At 30.6% G+C, this 23,188-nt stretch overlaps 1 protein-coding gene across 1 annotated transcript in view; it reads left to right on the forward strand.

Annotated features, from left to right (window-relative positions):
• Window positions 1–4,433: 4,433 nt before the first annotated feature.
• The window catches only part of LOC131841106 (putative inorganic phosphate cotransporter), a 31,389-nt gene continuing 12,634 nt past the window's right edge, over window positions 4,434–23,188 (forward strand). Inside the window, exons 1-3 of the mRNA XM_059189353.1 lie at window positions 4,434–4,537; window positions 20,932–21,014; window positions 22,816–23,015. Coding sequence (XP_059045336.1) covers window positions 20,981–21,014; window positions 22,816–23,015 — 234 coding nt within the window. The 5' untranslated portion in view covers window positions 4,434–4,537; window positions 20,932–20,980. The remainder of the gene's footprint in view (window positions 4,538–20,931; window positions 21,015–22,815; window positions 23,016–23,188) is intronic.

Raw genomic sequence — 23,188 nt, forward strand, 5'->3', positions numbered from 1 at the left:
TCTCTACTTTCTTCTAGTAATAAACTAAAAATATTTAAATCCTCTTTTGTTTCATTTTTACACCCACCATTAACTCAAAAAAGGACTGGTTCCTATACTTCTTTGATAAGTACTATTTATATATTTGAACTCTACTCACATGCTTATACCACTGACTTTTATCCTCTATGCACAGTTTCGTTAAGACTGACATAAAGTACGATGAATCCTTTCTACCTGCCCATTTCCTCTGGGTACTCCATGGTGATAACAATATGTTGGATATTCTCATCTTTACAATAGTCATCAAACTCCTTGCTAGTAAAAGCTCATCCTCTATCTGATATTTCGATCTGGGTTTCCAAAAGTCTGCTGATGAATAAGTAACTTACTTAATGTCTCCTTAGTATATTGTCTTCACTGGAAAGAGCCAAACAAACTTTGTAAATGCGTCTACAATTGTTATATAATTATACAATTTTGAAGTCTCTACTATGTGATCAATATGCAATGTACTAAGTGGGATAATGCCCTTCTCTATGGAATTAAGAAAACCTTCTTGTTTTCCTTCTTTCTTCGTTGCCAACAAACATAAAACGCAGGTTACAAGGAAGTTATCTATTTTAGAAGATAAATCTTTTATATAATAATCTACATTTAACATTTCTAACATCTTTTTCTTGCCAAAATGACCATTCGAGTGAATTGTTTTAATAATTTCCATTTCTAATCCCTTGGGAATAAGTATTTGTCCTTGATCACCCTTGTATATGATTCCATTCATAATAATCTTTGTCTCCTTAATTATATCTGAAAGCCTTTATACCCTCATCTAGTTCCTGTGCTCTCCTGATTTGATCATGTAACCCTCTGGTAACAACAGTAACATAAGGATTGCGGCTAAGAGCATCAACATGCCGCATCTGATTCCCTTTTCTATGCTCCACCTCATAATCTACTCTTGTAATAACAATACCATCTTGCAACTCTAGTTGATAAATCCTTCTTTTTTAATGTCATTTCAAATGCTAAGCAATCAGTAACAATCTTAAATTTTATGCCAAGTAAATATTTCCTGAATTTTTTAACACCCTCTATTATGGCTAATGCCTCCAGCTCATAACTTGTGTATTTCTGCTCTGCATCTGAGGTTTTAACTTAGGTAGTACACATGTAAACTCCCATCATTAGAATCCTTTTGAAATAATATTGCTGAATAAGCCATGATAGATGCATCTGTATGCAATTGGTATCGAGTCCTGGGTTATATAATTTTAATACTGGATTTTCAGACAACAACTTCTTTAACAATTTGAATGCAATCTCCTGTTTTTCACTGAAAATAAAATCATTATTCTTCTTTAATAAGTCTGTTAATGGTCGTGCTATAGAAGCATACCCTTCAATAAATTTTCTAAAATAGGATGTATAATGAAACTTTGAATCTGTTTTACCGACTTAGGTTGCGGATACTTTAAAACTGCTTACTTTGTCTCTACACGGTTTTATTTCTCCATTTTCAATTTCATAACCAAGATATTCCACCTTTTTAGTCAATAAGTCACTTTTTCTCCAATTTATATGTAATCCATATTCAGAAGCTAATTTTAAAACTTCACGAAGTCGATCTAAATCATATGTGTATATAATATTATTAATATCCAATAAAAATTAATAGAAACAAATATCCCTTTGCTATAAGCTCTCTGAAAATAATAGTGATAAAACGTGTGAAATAATTCGGACATATGGACAAACCAAAAGGTGCTCTCATAAACTCATATTGACCATTCTGTGTCACAAAAGATGTATACTTTGTACAGTTACTATTTATTTTGAGATGAAAAAAGCGTCTTTGAGATCCAATTTACTAAAAATCGTGTATCCAGAAAGCTTATCTAAATGATCTTCAATGATTGGTAGAGGAAACTCATCCCTAACAATTTTTTTATTTATTTTACGGTAATCAACACAGACTCTTATACTACCATCTTTTTTTGTAACTAATACTAATGGGCTTGCATACTCTGAAAAGCTAGGTTTAATAATACCATTTTGTAACCACTCACCAATTTGGTTTATCAACTGCTTCTTGTTCCTTACAGGCTAGTCTACGCGGCCGCTGTGCCACCGGCACATCGTCGTTCAGGATAATCTGCATTTCAAATGGTGCCTCCTTGGTTTGTAAGGGCTTATATTGATCCACTATAAGCTGAGCTGTCTCCATAATCTGAGGATTTGGTACATAACTAACCGGTTTGTCATCTGTAAACAAACAATGCACATTCCTCGAAACTACATTTACCACACCTTTATCGAAAATAACTACCGCATTTTCCAAAAATGGTTGACCTAGGATCACTTTGTAAGGCATTGCATTTGTTGGTACAATATAAAACAATAATTCAAAATAACAATCATCAATTTTTAGTACTGTTTGAAATTTTCCTATAGAGTAAACAGTCGACAATCCCAGTCCGTGCAACACTATCTTTTCTTTATTATAGGCACTCACATTTAGTTCGAAAAATACATCTGCCGACACCAGATTTACGTCACTCCCCGAATCAATTAAACATTCGATTATTACGCCATTTATCTCCAATGTTTTGATTGAACTATTTCGCTTCGTATTCATGACGGTTTCAAATTGACAGTTCCCGAGCGAATGACATCTGTCACCACTGTCAACATTGCTGCCACTACGCACGTCGCCATTTTCTATGTTCGCGTCTATGTTCACACCGTTCACACACATTGATCGTCGTTCCGGTCGGTCTTCCGCTCCCGTCGTAGGTGAAGTGATTGAGATGCACTTATTGTCATTCCCAATCGTATTTGAATTTCTTTCGACAAATGCAGCTCTGCAGTTCGACGAAATATGGCCGTATGAATGACATTTGTAACACTTAACTCCTTTCGAACATGTTGTCGCAATATGACCATTTTCACCACATTTGTAGCATTTTCTGCTGTCTCTGTAATGTTCTTTCGTTACTATGGGTTTTCTTTCCCTTGTAGTTACGTACATCTTTTTCTTCATGGATTCGTATATCACTAATTTTTCTTTTAACGAGGCATAGGTAGTGACCCCGTACAACATGACCTTGTTTATCTCATCATCTATAATACCGTCTGTTATGTACTGAATAACACAATAATCAGGTAACTTGCCGCGCTTGCCCAACTCCTTCATTATCAGCATATATTCATAACAACTTTCGTTTTTTCCTTTTTTCCTGTTGGATAAGATTTCGTGCAGCTCTTTCAAATTTATGCTATCAGGAAACTCCTTCATAATAGCACATTTTAAGTCGTCATAAGTTTTGAATGGTTTCTCCGACTTTAACCATAGTAATGCGTTTCCGGCTAACGATCTCCTCGCCAAAATTAATTGCTGTGTAGCACTCCAACCAAATATTTCCGCGTTCTCTTCTATCTCCTGCGCCCACCTCGCCGCCGTTATAGTCTTATCGGTCCCGTTGAATACCGGTAAAGTTTCAACTGGATGCCACGCCGCCTCGCGAAATGCACGTTCCATCTTATTTTCGTCTTTAGACATTCTTTTTGTAATTTAATATAATCTTTAAATACGACGTGTCCACCTCGACATTCGTATTCTTCGTCCGCGTCACCGTCTGTACCGCGCCGCAATTCGGGTACTTCCGTCTTCCATAAAAATCCGTTAACATCCAAGTAATCTTTGATCCTCTATCCCGGACGAGCCCCCAAAATTGTGGGAATGAGGATTCGCGAATAACAGGATGATTATTTTATAGAACTCCTTTTATTTAAATTACAAAAAAAAACATTTACTATGATACATGAAACGACCTAACTATATGGCAGTCTACGAGGAAGAGAGCGATGCCCATCCTCTTTTTCCATTCATTCCTTTCTCCATCCATTCACTCTTTCGTTTCTATCCATTTGCTCCTCTGTTTCCATTCATTCATACTCATTCGTTCCCATTCGTTCATACCGCCAAGTTTCAAATCCTACATTCATATAAATTATTAGCTTGTTTTTTTATTAAATGTAAAGAAATCAGACATTATATAAAATCGAATTCAAAGTAATAATAATAATAATCTTAGGACAATTCACGCAGCGGCATCTAGACCCAGGTTAAGCTAGCTAAAACTTGTGTTATGGGTACTAATAGATAACTGATACGAATACATAGATCTTTTTTGTAAAAAAATCATATATATTATACATAGAAAATTCCTAGACCGATACAAACAATCATACTCATAAATACAAATGTTTGTGCCGTGCGAGGAATCGAATTCGCGACCATCGGACGTAAAGCGGTGAATGCAATGTCTATTATTTATCCCACACTACACTTATAATAAGTATTTGTAATCGTCTTTAGCGGGACAATGTCAGATTGCGCGCGCGCAGTTCATGCATCGATAGTCGACCGTTCGCGGCTCGACAGTCACACGTGTCGAGTCGAAATATTATTCTAGTTTAATTCAGTGATAAATATATTAATTAAAAAAAATATTGTGGAAGGTTAAAGCAAATAGAACGTGACCAATACTAAGAAGTGAGTAATTTATTTATTTTTTTATTACTAAATTAATATGTTATGTATATAGAACGTCGCCTAAATATTTGATATGAAAAGTGAATGTATGTTTAACATATTTAGTTCGCATGTCCTTTACATTCTTCGAACGTTTTTATTATTATTAAATTCGCAATTGTTTCCGAGGTCATCAATCTTACCAACACCTTTATAGTAGATATTTAAATTGAATGTAATAAAAAAAAATTGCAAATAATACGTAATTATATATACGAGTACTTAGATAATTATATAACAATATTGTCATATTACTTTATAAGTGCACATTACATACCAATATATGAAAGTATGTTTGTCTGTAAATTTGTTGTCTGTTCACAACTGAACGTCTAAACTCATCTTATTGACATTTCAAGTGAAGATAGAATGTATCACTAGAACATGTATAATATACATATATTATTTAAGAACAGCAAACGAAGTCGCGGGACGGGTGACAGCTAGTAACTTATATATGTATTTTATATTCAGGTATATCATGTTTTACTGTACTATAAACAAACACTAAGTATATTGCGATAGTATAGGTCTTAGTAAACAATGTAATAAAATAATAAAAAAAATAATAAAAGATTGCTTGTAACTTTGCAGTGAAATATTAAAAATTATAGTAAGATTCGTCTTTAATATTACAAGCGTAAATAATGTATACTTAAATAGCTTGATTCATTTCACGCAAATAAATTCGTCGAATAACTAGTGTTCAATAATTATCACCTTTTATGTTCCTGAGTTATTGAGGTTCCTGGGTCGATTTTAGAACTGGGCCATTTGAGACACATCTACATTCTAGTCTGAGTATGATTCCATTGATTTAGATTATACCTTCTAACCTTATCGAAATTACCTTCTTATCATTATATATATGATTCTATGTCTATGCACTACATTTTAATAAATTATAGGATGGAAAGAAAAGTTACGGAAACCCTATTATTGCTGAAATACTAGTGATATAAAAATAGATATAATAATATATAAGATAAAATTTTAAGAAAGGTGTTATATAGGCAAAGGAAGTCCGAAAAATAGATAGATAAAATGTTGAAGATAATATGGTAGGAAATGGGAGTAAATAACTAGATGACTGCGAACAGGGAGTAATGGAAGTGAAAACATGTTACGCTGACACAATATAAATATGATAAGGAAGAAGCAGATGATGATGACTAATGATATAAAAATAGAATGAATAGTTGCCAAATTATTCATTCAGTATTATGAGTATTTTGATGAACATTTTCAAATATTAGTGAATATTTCAAAATGTTAGAAACCTTAAACTTTGAAAAATAACGAGTATATAATATTATAACTACTATCCTTAATAATAATTGCGACTTCAACAAATATCGATATATTTTTTCCATAAAAAGCTAATTTGGTATTATATTTCATAAAACACGCGTGTCGGAGTAAAAGATTTTCTTCGATCGATAAAAGTAAGTACCTAGTTAATCATTGGTATTATTACCATAGGTTGTAATTGAATTCATAAAAACGAAATTGATTAAGATTTAAGATAAATAACGTGAACTATTCTTATAGAAGATAATGGAATGCCTGCGCTAATGTTTACGTTTTGCGCAATGATCATGAGGTCAGGTCAATTAGCCCATAGTGGTAAATTCACTTTATCACGTGGCTACCCTGAAAACCATGTAAAGGTTAATCTGACATGGTACATTGCTAGTAATTGGGCTATTAGTCTACGTTACTAACAATCCCCTTCCCCCCGAACGAAATATTATTGGGGATTGATTAATGTAGGTGCATCAAAATGCTAAAAAAAGAAATAAAAACAAAAAAGAGGTATTTGTCCAGATTTATCTATACAATTCTTGTTGTCTTCTTTATATTATATGTAATTACAATAGCAACCACGGTCGTTAGACGGTGTCGGTGACACCACCACTTATGCCTTGCTATTCCGGAGGACTGAGTAATAATCGTGCAATTTCACTGGCTTATCTCATCCTTCATTCATAACATATATTGCAAAGCATGCTTGTTATGAATTGCGCGTTTACCGCTAAAAATAATTAATTTATCGTATCTCCTCAGTTTCAAGACACTCTCCTTGATGTCGAGGTCCTTGGAGTTGATATATCCAGTGACGTTCAGTTTTGCGGTCATTTGGAGGACAAGGCTAAAATAGCCTCAAAAAAGCTTGGTGTGCTCAGCAGAGTGAGACGGTATTTCACGGCGGCCCATCGCTTGCAATTATACAAGGCGCAGATCCGCCCGCATATGGAATATTGTTCTCATCTCTGGGCGGGAGCCAGCTACTTCCACTTGACCGCATTCAGAACTGAGCAGCCAGAATCATTTATAATCAATGTCTATGTGACAGACTCGACCCATTGGCTTTGCGGCGAGATATTGCATCTCTGTGCATTTTCTACCGCATATATCACGGGGAGTGTTCTGAGGAATTGTTCGGATTAATACCAGCTGCTGAGTTTCACCACCGTACCACCCGTCAGAAACTAAAATACCATTCTGATCATCTGGATGAACGGCGGTCCTCCACAGTGCGGTTTTCTAGAAACTTTTTGCCATGCACAACCACATTGTGGAATCACCTTCCAGCAATGGTATTTCGGAACCGATACGATATTGAAACCTTCAAGAAAAGAGCTTATTCCTTTTTAAAAGGCCGACAACGTACTTGCAATTCCCATGGTGTTGCGGGTGCTCATGGACGGCGGTATTGACTTACCATCAGGTGAGCCGCATGCTCGTTTGTCCCCTGTGTTATATAAAAAAAAGCTGTTTGTATGAAATACGTAGCCTTTTAACAAAGCCTACCCTGGTGAATAACAATGCAAAGACATATCACATGACCACAACCATATAAAGAAATATCAGATACAACTTGTGAAGAAACACATATTGAAGACAACTACACTATTTAAATAAAATAGATTATTTTATCATAAACAATAGGTTATTATTGCTATGGATAAGACATTGTTTTATACAAATCAGCAATATGCTATTACAGTAGATTGATATTACACTTGTAGTAGTCAGTATATATTTATTTACTATAAACTCGTTAGTCGGTGAAACGTTTGTATTACATCATATTGTCTGTTGTCGACAAATTTGAATGTTCTAGTATTTTATCGTTTATTCAATTAAGGTAGTGTTTTAGTATTAACGTAGTGGTTTGGTGGTTTACTACCAACTTAAATCAAAAGGTACTAAATTCGGATGTAGCCGACACCATAGAACTTTTTGGCAATTGATGGCGTAATATTTGCAATGTTTATGTATAAAGACGACGTTTACCATTTACAACAAAGTGGGGCATCTGCTTGTTTACTTATTCTAATTACATTGAAAAATTGCACCTCTAAAACGTACATGAGGTTACTAATATAAAGATTTTCTAATTTAGCTAATGAATAATTGTCAAAATATTCTAAACTAATAGTTAAATGATAATGCTCGTTTTAATGAATAACTAACTGTATATTATTTTATTTATAATATTTAGTATTAGTTTTTATACGTACCAGCAGCAGTGTTTTAGCAGTAATAATTCCTACAGTACAATACACACATTCTTTTCTTTTCAACTTCTTCTTCAAGCGTATGTTTGTAATATAGTACCAAATGATCAGAGATCGCGCAATAGTGTTGTCGTTTTTTTCCACAATAAATAAAATATCTATCAATAAAATCATCCGTAATTAACTAAATTGTTTACATGTTAAATTAGATATTAATTGAAGGTTTAAGTAGATTATATAAGTTATTAGTACATATATAGTTTATGAGTTTGATTGTTTATAATGAATTCATTGAAAGGTTTATTTTCCAATGCAATTTTTCCTTAAATAATCTTAAATTTAAATTTAAGAAAATTTACGAAATAAACAGAACAGACAGATTGGGTGAAATGTGATATTATATAATGAAATAGAATGAAAAGAGTAGTGCTTGCTATGTAGTATGACACACATATGTAGTTTCAGCAAATATCACATACTAATTTGTTAGGCGTATGTATATAATTTCAAATATTAAAAATAAGGAATTTATAAGTTAATACTGATTATGTTAAAATTTGGGAAAACTTTAAATAACAATCTATACCCATCCGTTCGGCTAGTGTGGTAATAGTAGATTAAAATCTTCCCCCTTCGTTCTTCTAACAACAACTGATGTCCTGCAATGAAATGTTATTAGGTAGTTATTTATTTATTATATGTTTATAGTATACATTTACATTTGAAATTCCCTGTAGTCAGTTTGTTCAACGTAGTTGATTCGTAACTAGAGAGTTAGGAATCAACTCTGGTCTCACATGTTATAGTCGTTTCTTCTATTATATTGTAAATTGGCTTATATTTGTATATTACGTTTAGTAATATTCGTAATAAAATTACTTAATTGTGCATTTAATAAATGGCAAATAGAAAATTACACGACTATTTAAATTTGTATGTGTAGATCTTCAATTTAAATTTAATTGATCCATCATTTATCCGTGGGGTCAAGTTGATCAAGATATAAATAATATCTATAAATAATAAAATGCATAACTAAGTAATAAAGACCAGTTCGTATAAAAATATTAAATGAACTTCATAATATTTGAATTAAATATGCTTCAAGTAGCATCTTATCTATAGTATGACTCATGTAATTGCGTATAAAAAAGATGTTCTAAAAAAGTCACGTAATTGTCAATGTTACGGATATTATTAGAAGGAGTGTAATATAATAAGAAAAATAATTGTTGTTAGGTTCAATATCTTGGTTTCTTTGGTAACATTTCAAGATATAAATGACTTACGTTTATGTACGTTAATTAAGAATAATATTTATATATTGATAATTTAAAATTTAAACTTAATTTAATATTCAGTCTCACAAATTAAATTATATTTATGTACATAAAACAGAAAAGCGATAAAATATTAATAGTTCTTTTAGCATAGCATTTAAATTTCGAAATGCATAAATCAAATATATTTGCATTAATAAATACAATTACATTCTTATCACGAATATTATATTTATTACCACGTGGATTAAATTGCAGTCGCAACTAGGATTATGTTTAATATTTTGAAAAATGCGCTAATATTGTCAGTTTGCGTGCAACAAGTGGTATATCAGCACGCACACTATTGTTAGAAGCTATGCTGATTGAAATTTGCATTAGTGTGCAGCCTTTATAGGTATCGGAATAATAATTATCTACTTTGTATTGCAAATATTTCCTCGTACAATAATCAGATTCCTCTTAGCTCTGCCTATCTAGTGATTAAAATATGTTGCTCAGTAGATAAGTATATTCAACTAATAAAAAAACTATTTTATAAGTGTCTATGTGGTAAGTCAATCCATCAATTTTCACACAATATCTAGTAACGATTATTTAATAGAATGTACTGAATTGTCACCTATAAATTATCAATAGCACCATGCCATAATAAACAGAATTTCCAATCCTGTATTGCATTACTATTCCAGAGGATAAATATATTACTCGTCTTTAACCAATAATTTCATTTGGATTTTTAAAATTTGAATATATAGAGAAAAAATAAGCAACGCTGCGATAACTGTGTAAACACGATGATCTTTCTGGTAATAATCAAAAACAATTAATACTCATAGAAGTGTAAAAATATAAATAAAAGTTAATGCAGTAAGAAGCAGACTAATTAAAAAATGTTCCTTTTTATTAGACAAAATACAATAATACTGAACGGATAAAAATAGGAAAGTATTTTTTCTTACCATTTCCAAATAATTTAATATTATTAGTTGGGTGAATTAATTAGGCCCTACCGATACGGTATAACATTTATATTATTAGAAAACATAGTTGATATTATGTATGTATATCTCTACTAAGTTGAACTGGGTGTTAATAAGTAGCCAATAAAAAATATATATTTACTACAAGTTTATTTATGTATCATTCTAGTTCTAACTAGTTAGTTTAATATTAACACGAAGTGTAGTCGTGACAAACAGGATGTTAAATAGAAGAGCAAGAGGATGTACTAACTTGTTTTATTATAAATATGGCAAAAAATCTAAGTTATTTGTACAGTGTGTATCTAAACAGCTAATAAAAATGTTTAACCGAAAAAACACATTATTTAACAGAAGAAAATTAATTCGCAGAAAATATATAATTATTAAATATGTTACCTAACCTAAATGTCTCGAATAGAATAGTCTTCGATAGGTTTTAAAATAAACCACAGAAAAGAAAAGAAAACTATAAAAAAAAGAAGTAGAAGAAATCAATAAATATGGCTTTAGAGAGTTTATAATATATTGAGACTTATATTTCTTACCTGTAATTGTTCTTGTATAATTATAAAAATATATATTCTATGCACAGGTATAGAATACATATTTTTATAACACACTGTAGATGTCTCTCAAGTATGGCAAGTGACGTGTTTTATGACAGAATTAAATTACATTTATTTATATCTTCGTAAAAAACAGAATGTACTATAGAGACAAGATTAGAACTACCACAATTATAGTAACTATAGAAAAAAAGTAGTTGGTAATATACATGTGGTTTATTCCGTATATTAATTTTTGAAAAAGGAATTATTTTCTTAGTCATCTAATATTATAAATCTATATTGATTAATTAGTGTGAATGTGTGAATTTAATCTGTGAATTAATTATTCAATTGTTTTTAGAAAAAAATAATATAGATGTTCTATGTTTAACTGAACATTGGCTCAAAGTGAGTAATATGATGTTAAGCTTAAACAATTATAATATTGTCAGCTGCTTTAATAGAAAAATAGTAAATAGAGGAGGTTCCATGATATTGGTGAAAAATAATATAAAAGTAAAAGAACGTAGTGATATTGGCAATCTTTCCGTTGAGTGTTGTATTGAAATTTCCTGTGTGGAACTAGAAAATTATATAGTTATGTGTGTATATAGACCTCCAAATAGTGATTATAATTTATTTGAAGAGGTAATGGAGGATATTTTAAAAAGAGTATTTAATATTAACAAAAAAATTATAGTGTGTGGTGATTTCAATGTTGACATTTTATCACATAACACCACAAAAACTAAATTAATGAGTTTATTTCAATCTTTTGACTTGAGTAATGTCTTCCACGAACCCACTCGTATCACAGCCACGTCTGCTACTTGTTTGGATAACATATTTAGCAACAGTGAATATTTAGATAAAATAATAATAAACAACCTTCCTTCTGATCACTGTGGTCAATTAGTAATTTTTCCAAATCACGTAAACAAAACTAGGAAAATTAATTTATTAAAAAGAGACTTGACTGGTTATAAGATAAATAAATTTAAAATATCAGTTCGTAGTAAATTAGATTTTTGTCCTCAATCTGATGAACCTAACAAACTTTATACAGATTTCTTCAATATTGTTTCTTAAGAATATAATAAGGCTTTTAACAAAAAAACTATCAGTATTAGTAACAAAACAAAATTTTCAGAATGGGCTACAAAGGGAATTCTTAAAAGTAGAAATATATTATTTGATTTATATGATCAAAAAAAAATACCGTTTCCATAGTACATACGTAAATTAGGTAAAAAGATACTCAAAAACTTTTAAAAAGGTATGTAATGTAGCAAAGTCTAATTATCTAAATAAAAAAATTAAAGAATCCAAGGATAAGATTAGGACAGTGTGGAATATTATTAATAAAGAAACTGGCAAAGTTAAAAGTCCATATAATGATTTTACGTTAAATTATAATGATAAACTAGTAACGTCCACAAAAGAAATTGTCAATATTTTTGAAAAATTTTTCGCTAGTATTCCAACTGATATTACGTCCTCTTTGGACTCTTCTCCAAGTACAGCTAAATCATTCCTTATTGACAATGTTGCTTCGTGTCCGGTTACATTTAAATTTACATTTATTGACATTGCTACAATTACGAAAACAATTAAATTTAAAAAATACTGAAGACCATTGGGGCATGCCTGTTAAAGTTATTAACACCGCTATAGATGTTATTGCTGTTAATTGCTATTTAGTAACTATCTTCAATAAATGTATTTTTGACGGTGTTTTTCCCAATTTAATGAAACATAGCAAAATAACTCCACTTTTTAAGTTAGGGGATAAAACTGAAGTAGGTAATTATAGGCCCATTTCTATCTTACCAGTACTAAGTAAAGTGTTTGAAAAAATTATGCTCAATCAGATGCTTCAACACTTTAAAATAAATAGACTGCTTCACAGTCGGCAATTTGGTTTCACAGCCGGTAAATCAACTACTGACGCTGGTGTAGCTTTAATGAAACACATTTTTGACTGTTGGGAGAGGTCTCAGGATGCTATCGGTGTATTCTGTGACCTCTCAAAAGCATTTGATTGCGTTGATCATGAAACACTCTTACTCAAATTAGAACATTACGGTATTAGATATGAAGCACTATGCATGATGAAATCCTATCTAAATAATAGAATGCAAGTTGTTGAAATAAATGGTGTAAAGTCTGAGGGAACTAGTATTAAAATGGGTGTTCCTCAGGGCTGTTATTATTATTTTCAAATCTATTCTAGGTCCTTTCTTATTTTTAGTTTACATAAACGATCTTCCTTATATGGCAGAAAAGATAGCTGACATAGTTCAGTTGCTGATGATACTTCATTAGTATTCAAAGTCAATCGACATATTGATGATATGGACGAAGTAAACGGTTCTCTCTCTTATGTTTTAAAATGGTTTACGGCAAATAATATGCTACTAAATGCAAATAAAACTAAATGTATCAAATTTACTCTCCCCAATGTAAGGCCGGTAGATTCAAAAATCGTATTGGACAATAAATCTATTAATTTTGTTGACGATACTGTATTTCTAGGTATCACATTAGATTCCAAGTTGCAATGGGGTGCTCATATTACTAAATTGGCGAGTCGACTTAGTTCTGCCGCTTATGCGGTAAGAAGAATTAGACAATTAACAGACGTGGCAACGGCTAAACTTAACATTATGTCGTATGGTATTTTGTTATGGGGCAAAGCAGCTGATATAAATACAATATTTACTTTACAAAAGAGGGCCATTCGCTCCATTTATGGTATGGGTTCCAGGGAGTCATTGCGAGAGTGTTTTAAGGAATCAAATATCCTCACCGTTGCTTCTCAATACATTTATGAAAATATCATCTATGCCAGAAGGAATATAGACAGTTTCAAAAGAGTTAGTGATTGCACTAATAAAAGCTTACGTAACAATAACAAACTGATTTTACCTAAATGTCGTTTGGCTAAAGTTAGTAATTCGTTTTATGGCAATTGCGTAAGGTTTTACAATAAAATACCAGAGTCTGTTATAAATCTGCCAGAAAAAAGATTTAAATGTCAAATAAAACAGTTCCTTTGCAAAAAAGCTTACTATAAAATTGAAGAATTCGTTAACGATAATAATGTTTTTATAGAAAAACTTTAAATCTATAGCACTGACAATATTATCTGATTACATTAATAATGAGTGCGTAGCGAGTTCTATGTTGATTATCGCATGCCTCTTACTTGTTATACTGTAATTATTTATATAAAAAAAAAACATCTATTAAAAAGAGCAACACACAAGTTTCTTGCTCGTTCTTCTTGTGATGAATCTGCATTCCGAATGAGTGGTAGAATCAAAATATGACTATTCAAAAGTGCTTGTAATGAGTTTATTTGAATAAAGATTATTTTTATTTCTATTTCTATTTCTATTTCTAGTTCATAATTTCATGCGGTATTTATTTGTAGTTAGTATTATTATTATTTTCAAATCTAATTTATTTTAACTTTTATTAACAAAAAGGATTACATTTCTATTTACTTTTTATCGAATACAAATAAAAATTAGAGCTGAGTGGAACTATATGATATGAGTGTTATTTAAAAATTTCATTATATATAATTCGGAAACACGGGCCAAGTTTTTGTAATAATAACGTGGTTGAATAACAGTTGTAATAATGAATCCCTCCGACTTTTACAGTAGACTATAAACACAGATTAATAGTGAAATAAATAAACTATAATAAAAAAGATTTTTGTTTATTGTATCACACCGACATTAATTTAAGCATATTTGAATTCAGAACGCAACCAAAGTCATGCTTTTGGTAATGACTGGTAACGACTTCTTCGACCTTTTTCCCGTTCTATAAGGAAAGTATCATTTTATCAACTAAAGTATGGTTGCAGTTGTCATACCAAAGTTGTTGTTGTGCATAATAGTTTAGTTGCAAATAGGAAGCGGAAAGAAATGATAAGTTTCCTACATTATCTTGTACGGGTTGCTATGACTGATGTAGAATTTTCTATCTAGTGAAGTATCATTTATCTAGTTATCTAGATTTGCATATCTTTCCATTCTGGAAATATTTAGTTTTATAGACAATGATAAATGGACACTCGCTGTGATTACGATAATATTCACATATATGAGGATAGGATAGTAGGATCTGCTTAAGGCAAAAAAGTACAGCATTTAAATTCTAAGAAATGAAATCTATCTTGTCTAACAATTACGCCCACTTTTCAGAAAGAGAGATGTAGTTATATTTTTAAACATCTCTGTATTGTAAGAAATCAATTTAATATTTTTTATATACAACCATTTTACTATGTAGAAATAAATAAATACTATAATAAAATGACAATGAATAAAATTTATTCGTTTTATTTATTGTCATTTTATTATAGAATAATATTTTATTTCAGGAAAATACTCGTAGTATATTTTAAAAAATATTCCATATTTATTATCTGTTATTACTACAGACAAGACTTCTCTGTATTGCGATTAATATTTGAGTTCGCGAATTTGATTTTTACAACATTTATATTATTCTTTAAAACAATTTTCTATTTCATTATGTATTATATTGTTACTAATAAGAATACTGTCAAACGTAATGAAATTGGATTAGAAATCGTTTTTATGTTTAATTATATTTGTAATTACTTACCACTTGTGTCATTGACCATTGATATACATATAGTAATTGTCATTAGAAAATTTCTATTAGACCATGAACGTAATGATTGATTGTGACCTTGATCAGATTATTTATGTATGATTTGAATGCGACCTTGACAATCATTAATTACCATGCCAATAGAAGACGTAGGTTAATTTTGTTGTGCAATGGTTCATAGGTGATTTCTGTGGTAGCTGTAAGGTTCACATATATAATAATATCCTTAGTTAATAATTTTCATGCATACAAAGTTTTAAATTCAATCTTTATTTCAATGGAACAATAGTTAATGTTTTATTCACAAACTTTCCGTCTGTAAAAAATACCGAATTGACTGTTAAATAAAATAAAGTACCTTTTTAAATATGTAAACTTTATAGTTAATCGGGTATTAACACGAATAACTTTATTTATTCAGTTTATCGAAGTATATTTATATTATTTTATTAATTGAATTGTTAGTCATAACAGTGTACAAGCAATAGTACTTACTACTTATGACAGAACAGATCATAAGAAGACGAGAAAGAAGATTTCGTAGAACTCTTAAATGTATACACATTATACAATGGAATATCGACTGAATCCATTTTCATAACTGCGTCAAAATATTAGTGGCTCATAAAAACTTAATCACGGCAAACTTTCCGTTATATATTCTACGTACAATTATCAACAAAATGTTAGGTAGTAAAATATTAATGTTTCGCCTAACTATTTAATTCATGTTTATAAAATTTAATGGGAATTGAAACCTATGTTTAACATTTTAACAAGAATTATGAGTGTTATTTTTTTTTATTATGGCTTGACATAAAATGTATTCCCCAAATACAGGTTTGGGAAACTGAATGGGCGAGTTGGTTGATTTGATTGGTTGGTGGTCATTAAGGGTTTTGGTTGGTTTTAATTACATAAACATAACAATTAAGTTTATCTGTAGATCCTGAGAGCCTTAGTTGTTCTTATACTCGTAAGAGAAATAAATAATAATAAACCAATTTGAAGCTAGAATTTATATAAGGTGCGAGTTTTGGATTGCCTAAGGGCCTCTACGTGACTTAATCTGAGCGTAGATACGAGGAAAATATACAGTATGTTAACAGTTCTTACGAGGGTATTACCCGATAATGTTATGCAGATATTAGGTACTTTAAAACATGTCTAATAATTTGTAAATGAAATCACAATACTTTAGAGAAACATAAGTTTTGCGATTTTATTTATGAAACTTTATATAGATTAATATTTTATTTAAAACTTAGGCATATTTCTCCCTCTTTTATAGGCCTATCATGTTGTAGGTTGGTAAGAGATTGTTAGTAGTAAGGTTTAGCAACGTTGCTAATAACCTGACCTAACTAAATATTTATCTTATCATCCTTCAGTAGTGCTCCAGCGTCCATCATTAACAAGATCGAATGCACCATGTCCTGATTATTCATAGAGCCTCGGTGGTCTAGCGGTTTAGCACACCGCCTTACTTCCGATGGTCGCAGATTCGATTCATCGTACGGTGCAAGCATTTGTATTCATGAGTATGATTGTCTGTATCAATCTGGGTGTTTTCTATGTATAATATGTATATATTAACGAAAAAAATATATATGTTTTTGTATCAATTATCTAGTAGATATAACACAAAGCTCTAGCTAGCTTAACTTGGGTCTAGATGGCGCTGTGAGAATTATCCTAAGATGATATAGAAAAAAAAATACGTACCATATTACAATGGCAATTAGTAAATAACATGATCGCCGATAAACGGTTACCACAACTTATATGCACACGTCTGTAATTGATATTAATACAATTTGCGCTTTAAGATATTGAATCCTACTGTAGTAAATGTCGTTATGATAATGATTTAATGATTTTCGTTGCTAAATAATCGTGTCCTTCAAACAGAAACAGCTGTGTAAGCATAGATGTCTGCTCATGAAAACAGTTGAATCAAATATAACGATGCCTTTGTACGCTCTATTGTAAGATGCGTCTATACATTGAACTGCAATACGTTACTGGTATTTGGACGTTGATCTTTATTATCAAAAATCATTTCACGGCAGGACAATATGTATTTATATTGTATAAAATAGATTTTTCGTATTTTCATTCAACGCAAAAAACAAGAAACGTCATTAACAGTCGGACCGACACAGTCGTACGGAAGATATAGAGTTAAATTATTTGAAAGTTATGATATTTGGCTATACTATACTTCAAAACAGTACAACAATGTGTTGTGGTACTAGACAACTGATATAAATACTTAGATACTTTTTTTTTTCTATAAATTTTCTATAAATGCTTGTTTCGTGCGTAGAATCGAACTTGCGACCATCAGATGTAAAGTGGTGTGCTATACCGCTAGACCACCGAGGCCGTCGACAGACAATTGATACATTTATAAAAAGTAATCTATGAATGTACTAGATAAGAAAAATTGTTCACACTAGGTTATTTCTAAACTATACAACAATTACCTTATTATTCATGTTAAAAATACATTAGCAGATTCATATATTTATAAATGTATCGAGCTATGATATATGCTATACACACGGCGTATTTGATAATATAATAACTTTGTAACGTATAAATAATAGTTTCTATTGCTACTGTTGTAGTATATATAAGTACTCATTTTTGCACAATAAGTCCACTCAGATTTGATTTGATCCAACATTTCTAAATTTATCTATTCATTTCCTTGATTTAGTATGCGGGCCTCGTATATTGCCTTTATGGAATTAATACTGGTATTAGAGGCATCGATAAGTCTTAATAGAAAATTGTGATTTGTTATCTATCTCAATGTAAAATTAGAAATTCCATTGTATTGTATGAAATACAGCCTCTTTTTCAAAATCTGAAATGTATATTTTTTACTTTTATTACTAATAAACGAACATATAAAAAAATAATTTCTTTGCATAAGATTAGTATAGTATATATATGTAGTATAATACATACATATATAAGAGAGATGCATTTTCATTTCATTCGGTTGTCTAGTCGCAGAACCGTGAAATTGGTATGAACTGAGTATATTTCTTATTTTTATTTTAAAAAATTGTTTTTGAGTATGAGTATGCAACTGAAGGATAATATAGCTGGTGAAATATCTGATGCTATAAACATTATTAACTGCAGACATTAACAGTACCAAAATTTTGAATATTTTGGTTTAATATTTTTATGTAATTGGATTAGCAACCAAGCTAAGGGCACGCCTGGTGGTAAGTATCCGTATGCAACTGTATTTGTATAGGAACAGCACATCACACAATTTCAAGATATTCTTTATTGACTTAGCAATTCTGTAATATAACCTTTAAGAAGGTCAAGAACTTCCAATACACCATGTCCTAGCGTGACTGGCTGTATCAAAATAAATATGCAATAGTGTCTGTTGACAGTGTCGACTTGTTGACTTCTCAAGATTTTTTACTTACTAAAGTACTGTAGTAGGTAGTATGGAATTCTTGGAAAATTAGCAATAAATCGATATTTTTAACATTAATTAAAGTAGTAACGATTTACCGGATTTTGAAGAAAAACCGGTATAATAACGAAGTTCGTGAAAATCCAAGAACTATGTTGTATTTATATTATTTGAATGTTACTTAAATCTTATACGGTCTGTGAGCATAAATGGGTGAATGTTTGTTACTCTTTCACATAGAAACTAGTAGATGGATTCAAAAGAAATTCGCTACACAGATAGGTTATATCCTCGATTATAATGGATACGTTTATATACATACGATGTATAGGGACAAAACTAGTAATTTGTATGTTACAAAATCTTAACAACCGTGTCAATTTATATTTACCATTTCAATTACTTAAAAAATCAGGGTGTTTATAAACCAGACTTACGATTGAAATGACTGTGGTGGGCTCTCCCCATTGTCTGGTTTAATTAAGTCAAATATATATATCGAGGTAAAATATGGACATATCAAGTATTCTGTTTACTACAACGTGAATCAAGACAATTTTATCTCTCTTATTTCTCTGTCAGACAACTTTCTTTACAAATCATGTACGTTTTTGACTAGATATTAAGTGTCTTACAGTATATTGAAACATAATCTTATCTAGCACCGTAACCGTAGTTCTTTGAAATGAAAATAAATCAGTAGATTAATATTATTGCTTTAACCTGCCGATGTTTTCTTACTATACTACAGCATGGGGTTTTTCAAGAATAAAATTTATCTTTAATATACTCATTAAGATATCTTAAAAGCCCGCAACGCACACGTCTATAGGCTACGGTAACCATTTACTATCAGATGGGCCATATGCCTGTTTGCCAACAACATATTGTATAAAAAAAACTATAATTAGGTGACTCTGTTCATGTAGGAAAGATGATGGCTACTATTTTAATTAAGTGAGCGTTCAGTTTAAATGCCATAGTGATATGAACTATATAGGTAGTAAGCTTACCCCAGAAGTGAAATTGAAGTAAAATTATATTGACTATAAACCATTTAAACTAGTGCTTTATTACAGTCGTTATACTTTTCATGACCGAGTCAATATTTGCATAGTTGTACATTAATCAAGAGTATGATATGCGATTTTGGAAGGTAGATATAAACAATATTGTACTAATGATATACAGTGGATTAATAATAATTTTACGCATGTGATAGTACAATGCATTTTTTTCTTTGACTATGCAATAATTATAGACGTCTATGATCGGATATCTACTGTCATTCGGTAGTAGATGTTTTGTTATGTACTAGTACCTTCTGATGCACTTCATTAAATTTCATTACCGTCAGCTAAGTCTGAAAAGACCAACGTCAGCAGAATAGTTAAAAAAAACATGTAATGCTAAAATCTATAATGGATTCTTATATTGTCAACTAGTGAGATCTAAGGCACTTTACTGCTGCTGCGTATTTTTAATTACATTTGTAAAAAAGTGATTAAACATTTTATTAAAAATAATGTTAGTCTTTTTCTTATATCTTCATTTACTTGCTCCCTCTGTTAAAATCTGAGAATCATTATCTGAAGGTATGCAGGAGTGCATGTGCATTTACGAATGTGTATGAATGTGTGTACGTGAGTATCTATTTATATATATGTCTTACTGTGTATTAAAATTATAGTCATTAATAACCTGCAGTACTATCCACCTAATTTAAACTTTATATGATGGCTTACTCTTTGTAATTCATTTATATCTGACGTATATTCTAAGATAATGAAGGCATGTTTTATCTTCTCAATATTTATCTTATACCTAAGAGAGTAAACAATACCTATAATTCATCTTTATGTCATAAGTACCAGTAGATTGTAAGTAACAGATTACTACTTCGTTTCCAGGTATTAAACTCATATTTGTCGAGGTGGTTGCGTGGATAAAGACACTGAAATGTTACCAAGATGGCGATACGCAATATCAAAATGTAAGTTATAATAATCGTATTGAAATAATTTTACGTCCTCGTTATTTTTAGTTGAAAAGTTCTATTTAACCTGACATTTTGAATTAAATAGTCATTCAAAATGCCAGGTTTATAAAATAAATAAATAATTTGTATGGGCAACTTCAGTTACTTGTTTTATCGTTGCTATATATACGCAATATGTACGATATTTGATTATCATGCATCATTTGAGAAGATGTGAAATAAGGAAAATTATACCTCCATAGCTATGGAAGCAAAGTTGTCTGCCTATTTGGCTATCTATCCGTCTGTATATAACCTTTTCACAATTCAACAGCTAAGACTATAATGAACTATGGCGTAGAGATGCAGGTAACAACTAGTATTGTACAGTTTGTAGTTATTATTAGACCAATGCAATTTATAGAGTTAAATCCATTACATCATATGCAACTGACAGCAGATGTTAATTAATAAAATTTCAATTGTGAAAGCTTTCTAGCCACTAGTGGTTTAATTAAACCAACACTACCAGTGAAGTTTCATATTTAAAATGAAAATATTAACTCTTTTATATTCATAAGTTAATATATTTGCACAGACGCGAGAACAATGTTCTGTGCATATTTGAGTAAATCTATTTATTGAGTGGACGTGGTCATTCACTAAATTATTACCGTGTAATTTTATTTTAGTTTTTTTATGGACAACGGACCTGAAGAAATTATAGTATAAGTACTGACTAACATTATTAGAGTGATTTTTATTATTTGACTTGACTGGAATTGCTATTAGCTGACGACCTATAATTTTATCTATTTTTTGTATAGAGAAAAACGATATTTTTACATTCCCAACATACACACTATTTTCACATTAAATTTCGACCCGTTTAGGTGTGAAAAGTTAATAAACAGACGGTCACAGATTTAACATCAATAATAACATCGGTACGGATAATTATGACATTTTTTCTGTCTCACAATCTTTACTAAAAGTAATTCTAATCAGTATAGTAGTATTTTAACCTTGAAACCTGTGTAAAAAGAAGTTAATAGTCTTTTAGTATGTACATAATAATCATATTCGTATGAAACAGTTTTAGTTACATGACATTTCGAATTCATTTGCTATGGGGACGACAACTGATGAATAAAATCCGTTTGGAGTCTTGGACATAAGACATATTTGTAAAAGTAGACTCACCAAACAGTAAGGTTTCTTGATGTATGTTCAAATAGACAATTTTATATTCTATGCCCAAAACAGTGAACTTACATAATTTTGTTATTAAACGACTTCGAAAAGGACCTCTCCTTTTTAACTTAACTGTAATTTATATTTGCGATATATTCAAGCGATATCCGTGAACTAATTGTATTTTATTAAGAATTACATATATCTTCAGTAATTTATTTGATTATTATGATTTTTTTAGTATAATAGTTCATTTAATAAGTAATCTTGTAGGTACTTCCGTATTAATGTTAAGTTACTAAGTTTCCTTTATATTTATATATAATAAAAGTGTAATTGATTGCTGTCTGTACATGGAAGATATGTGGACACCAAAATAATAATTGGTGTCAGAAACGGATTAACCGATTTGGATGAAGTTTCCACTAATGTACTATAGTAATCTTCACTTATTGAGTTTATTTTAATCCATTTGATTTAGAAAAAAATACATGTGTAAGACATCTCATACTCAGCTAGTATAATAATATAATGGGACTGTTAGATGTCAATATTTTATGTAGTAAAATATTTTTTGAATAATCAATAACTACCACTATAAAGAAACATTTTCTCCGCTCAGTGTTCCTAATTCCTCAGCGGTATGTCCTGGGTATTATGGGCCTACTGGCCGTTTGCAACGCGTACACTATGCGCGTATGTCTCAATCTGGCAGTCACGCAAATGGTCAACAATACCAAAGATGTCGAGTCACATTATGACCCCAACGCATGCCCTGATGATAGTGAGATCCTGCCGAACGGAACCGTCAGTCAGAAGCCGGTAAGTCATACATTTTTATTTCTTTTAATTATTATTAGTAGAAGAATGTAAAAAGGATAATGATTAGTAGAAATAACATTTATTTACAAAAAGAACACATATATTTGAATAAATACAAAAAATGTTTTTGAAAATTTTATGTTAGGACATTATGGTACCCATAATTGTACATA

Source organism: Achroia grisella, unplaced genomic scaffold (assembly GCF_030625045.1).
Source record: "Achroia grisella isolate CSIRO2021 unplaced genomic scaffold, CSIRO_AGI_Agris_v1 utg1573, whole genome shotgun sequence".
Classification (NCBI taxonomy): Eukaryota; Metazoa; Arthropoda; class Insecta; order Lepidoptera; family Pyralidae; genus Achroia; species Achroia grisella.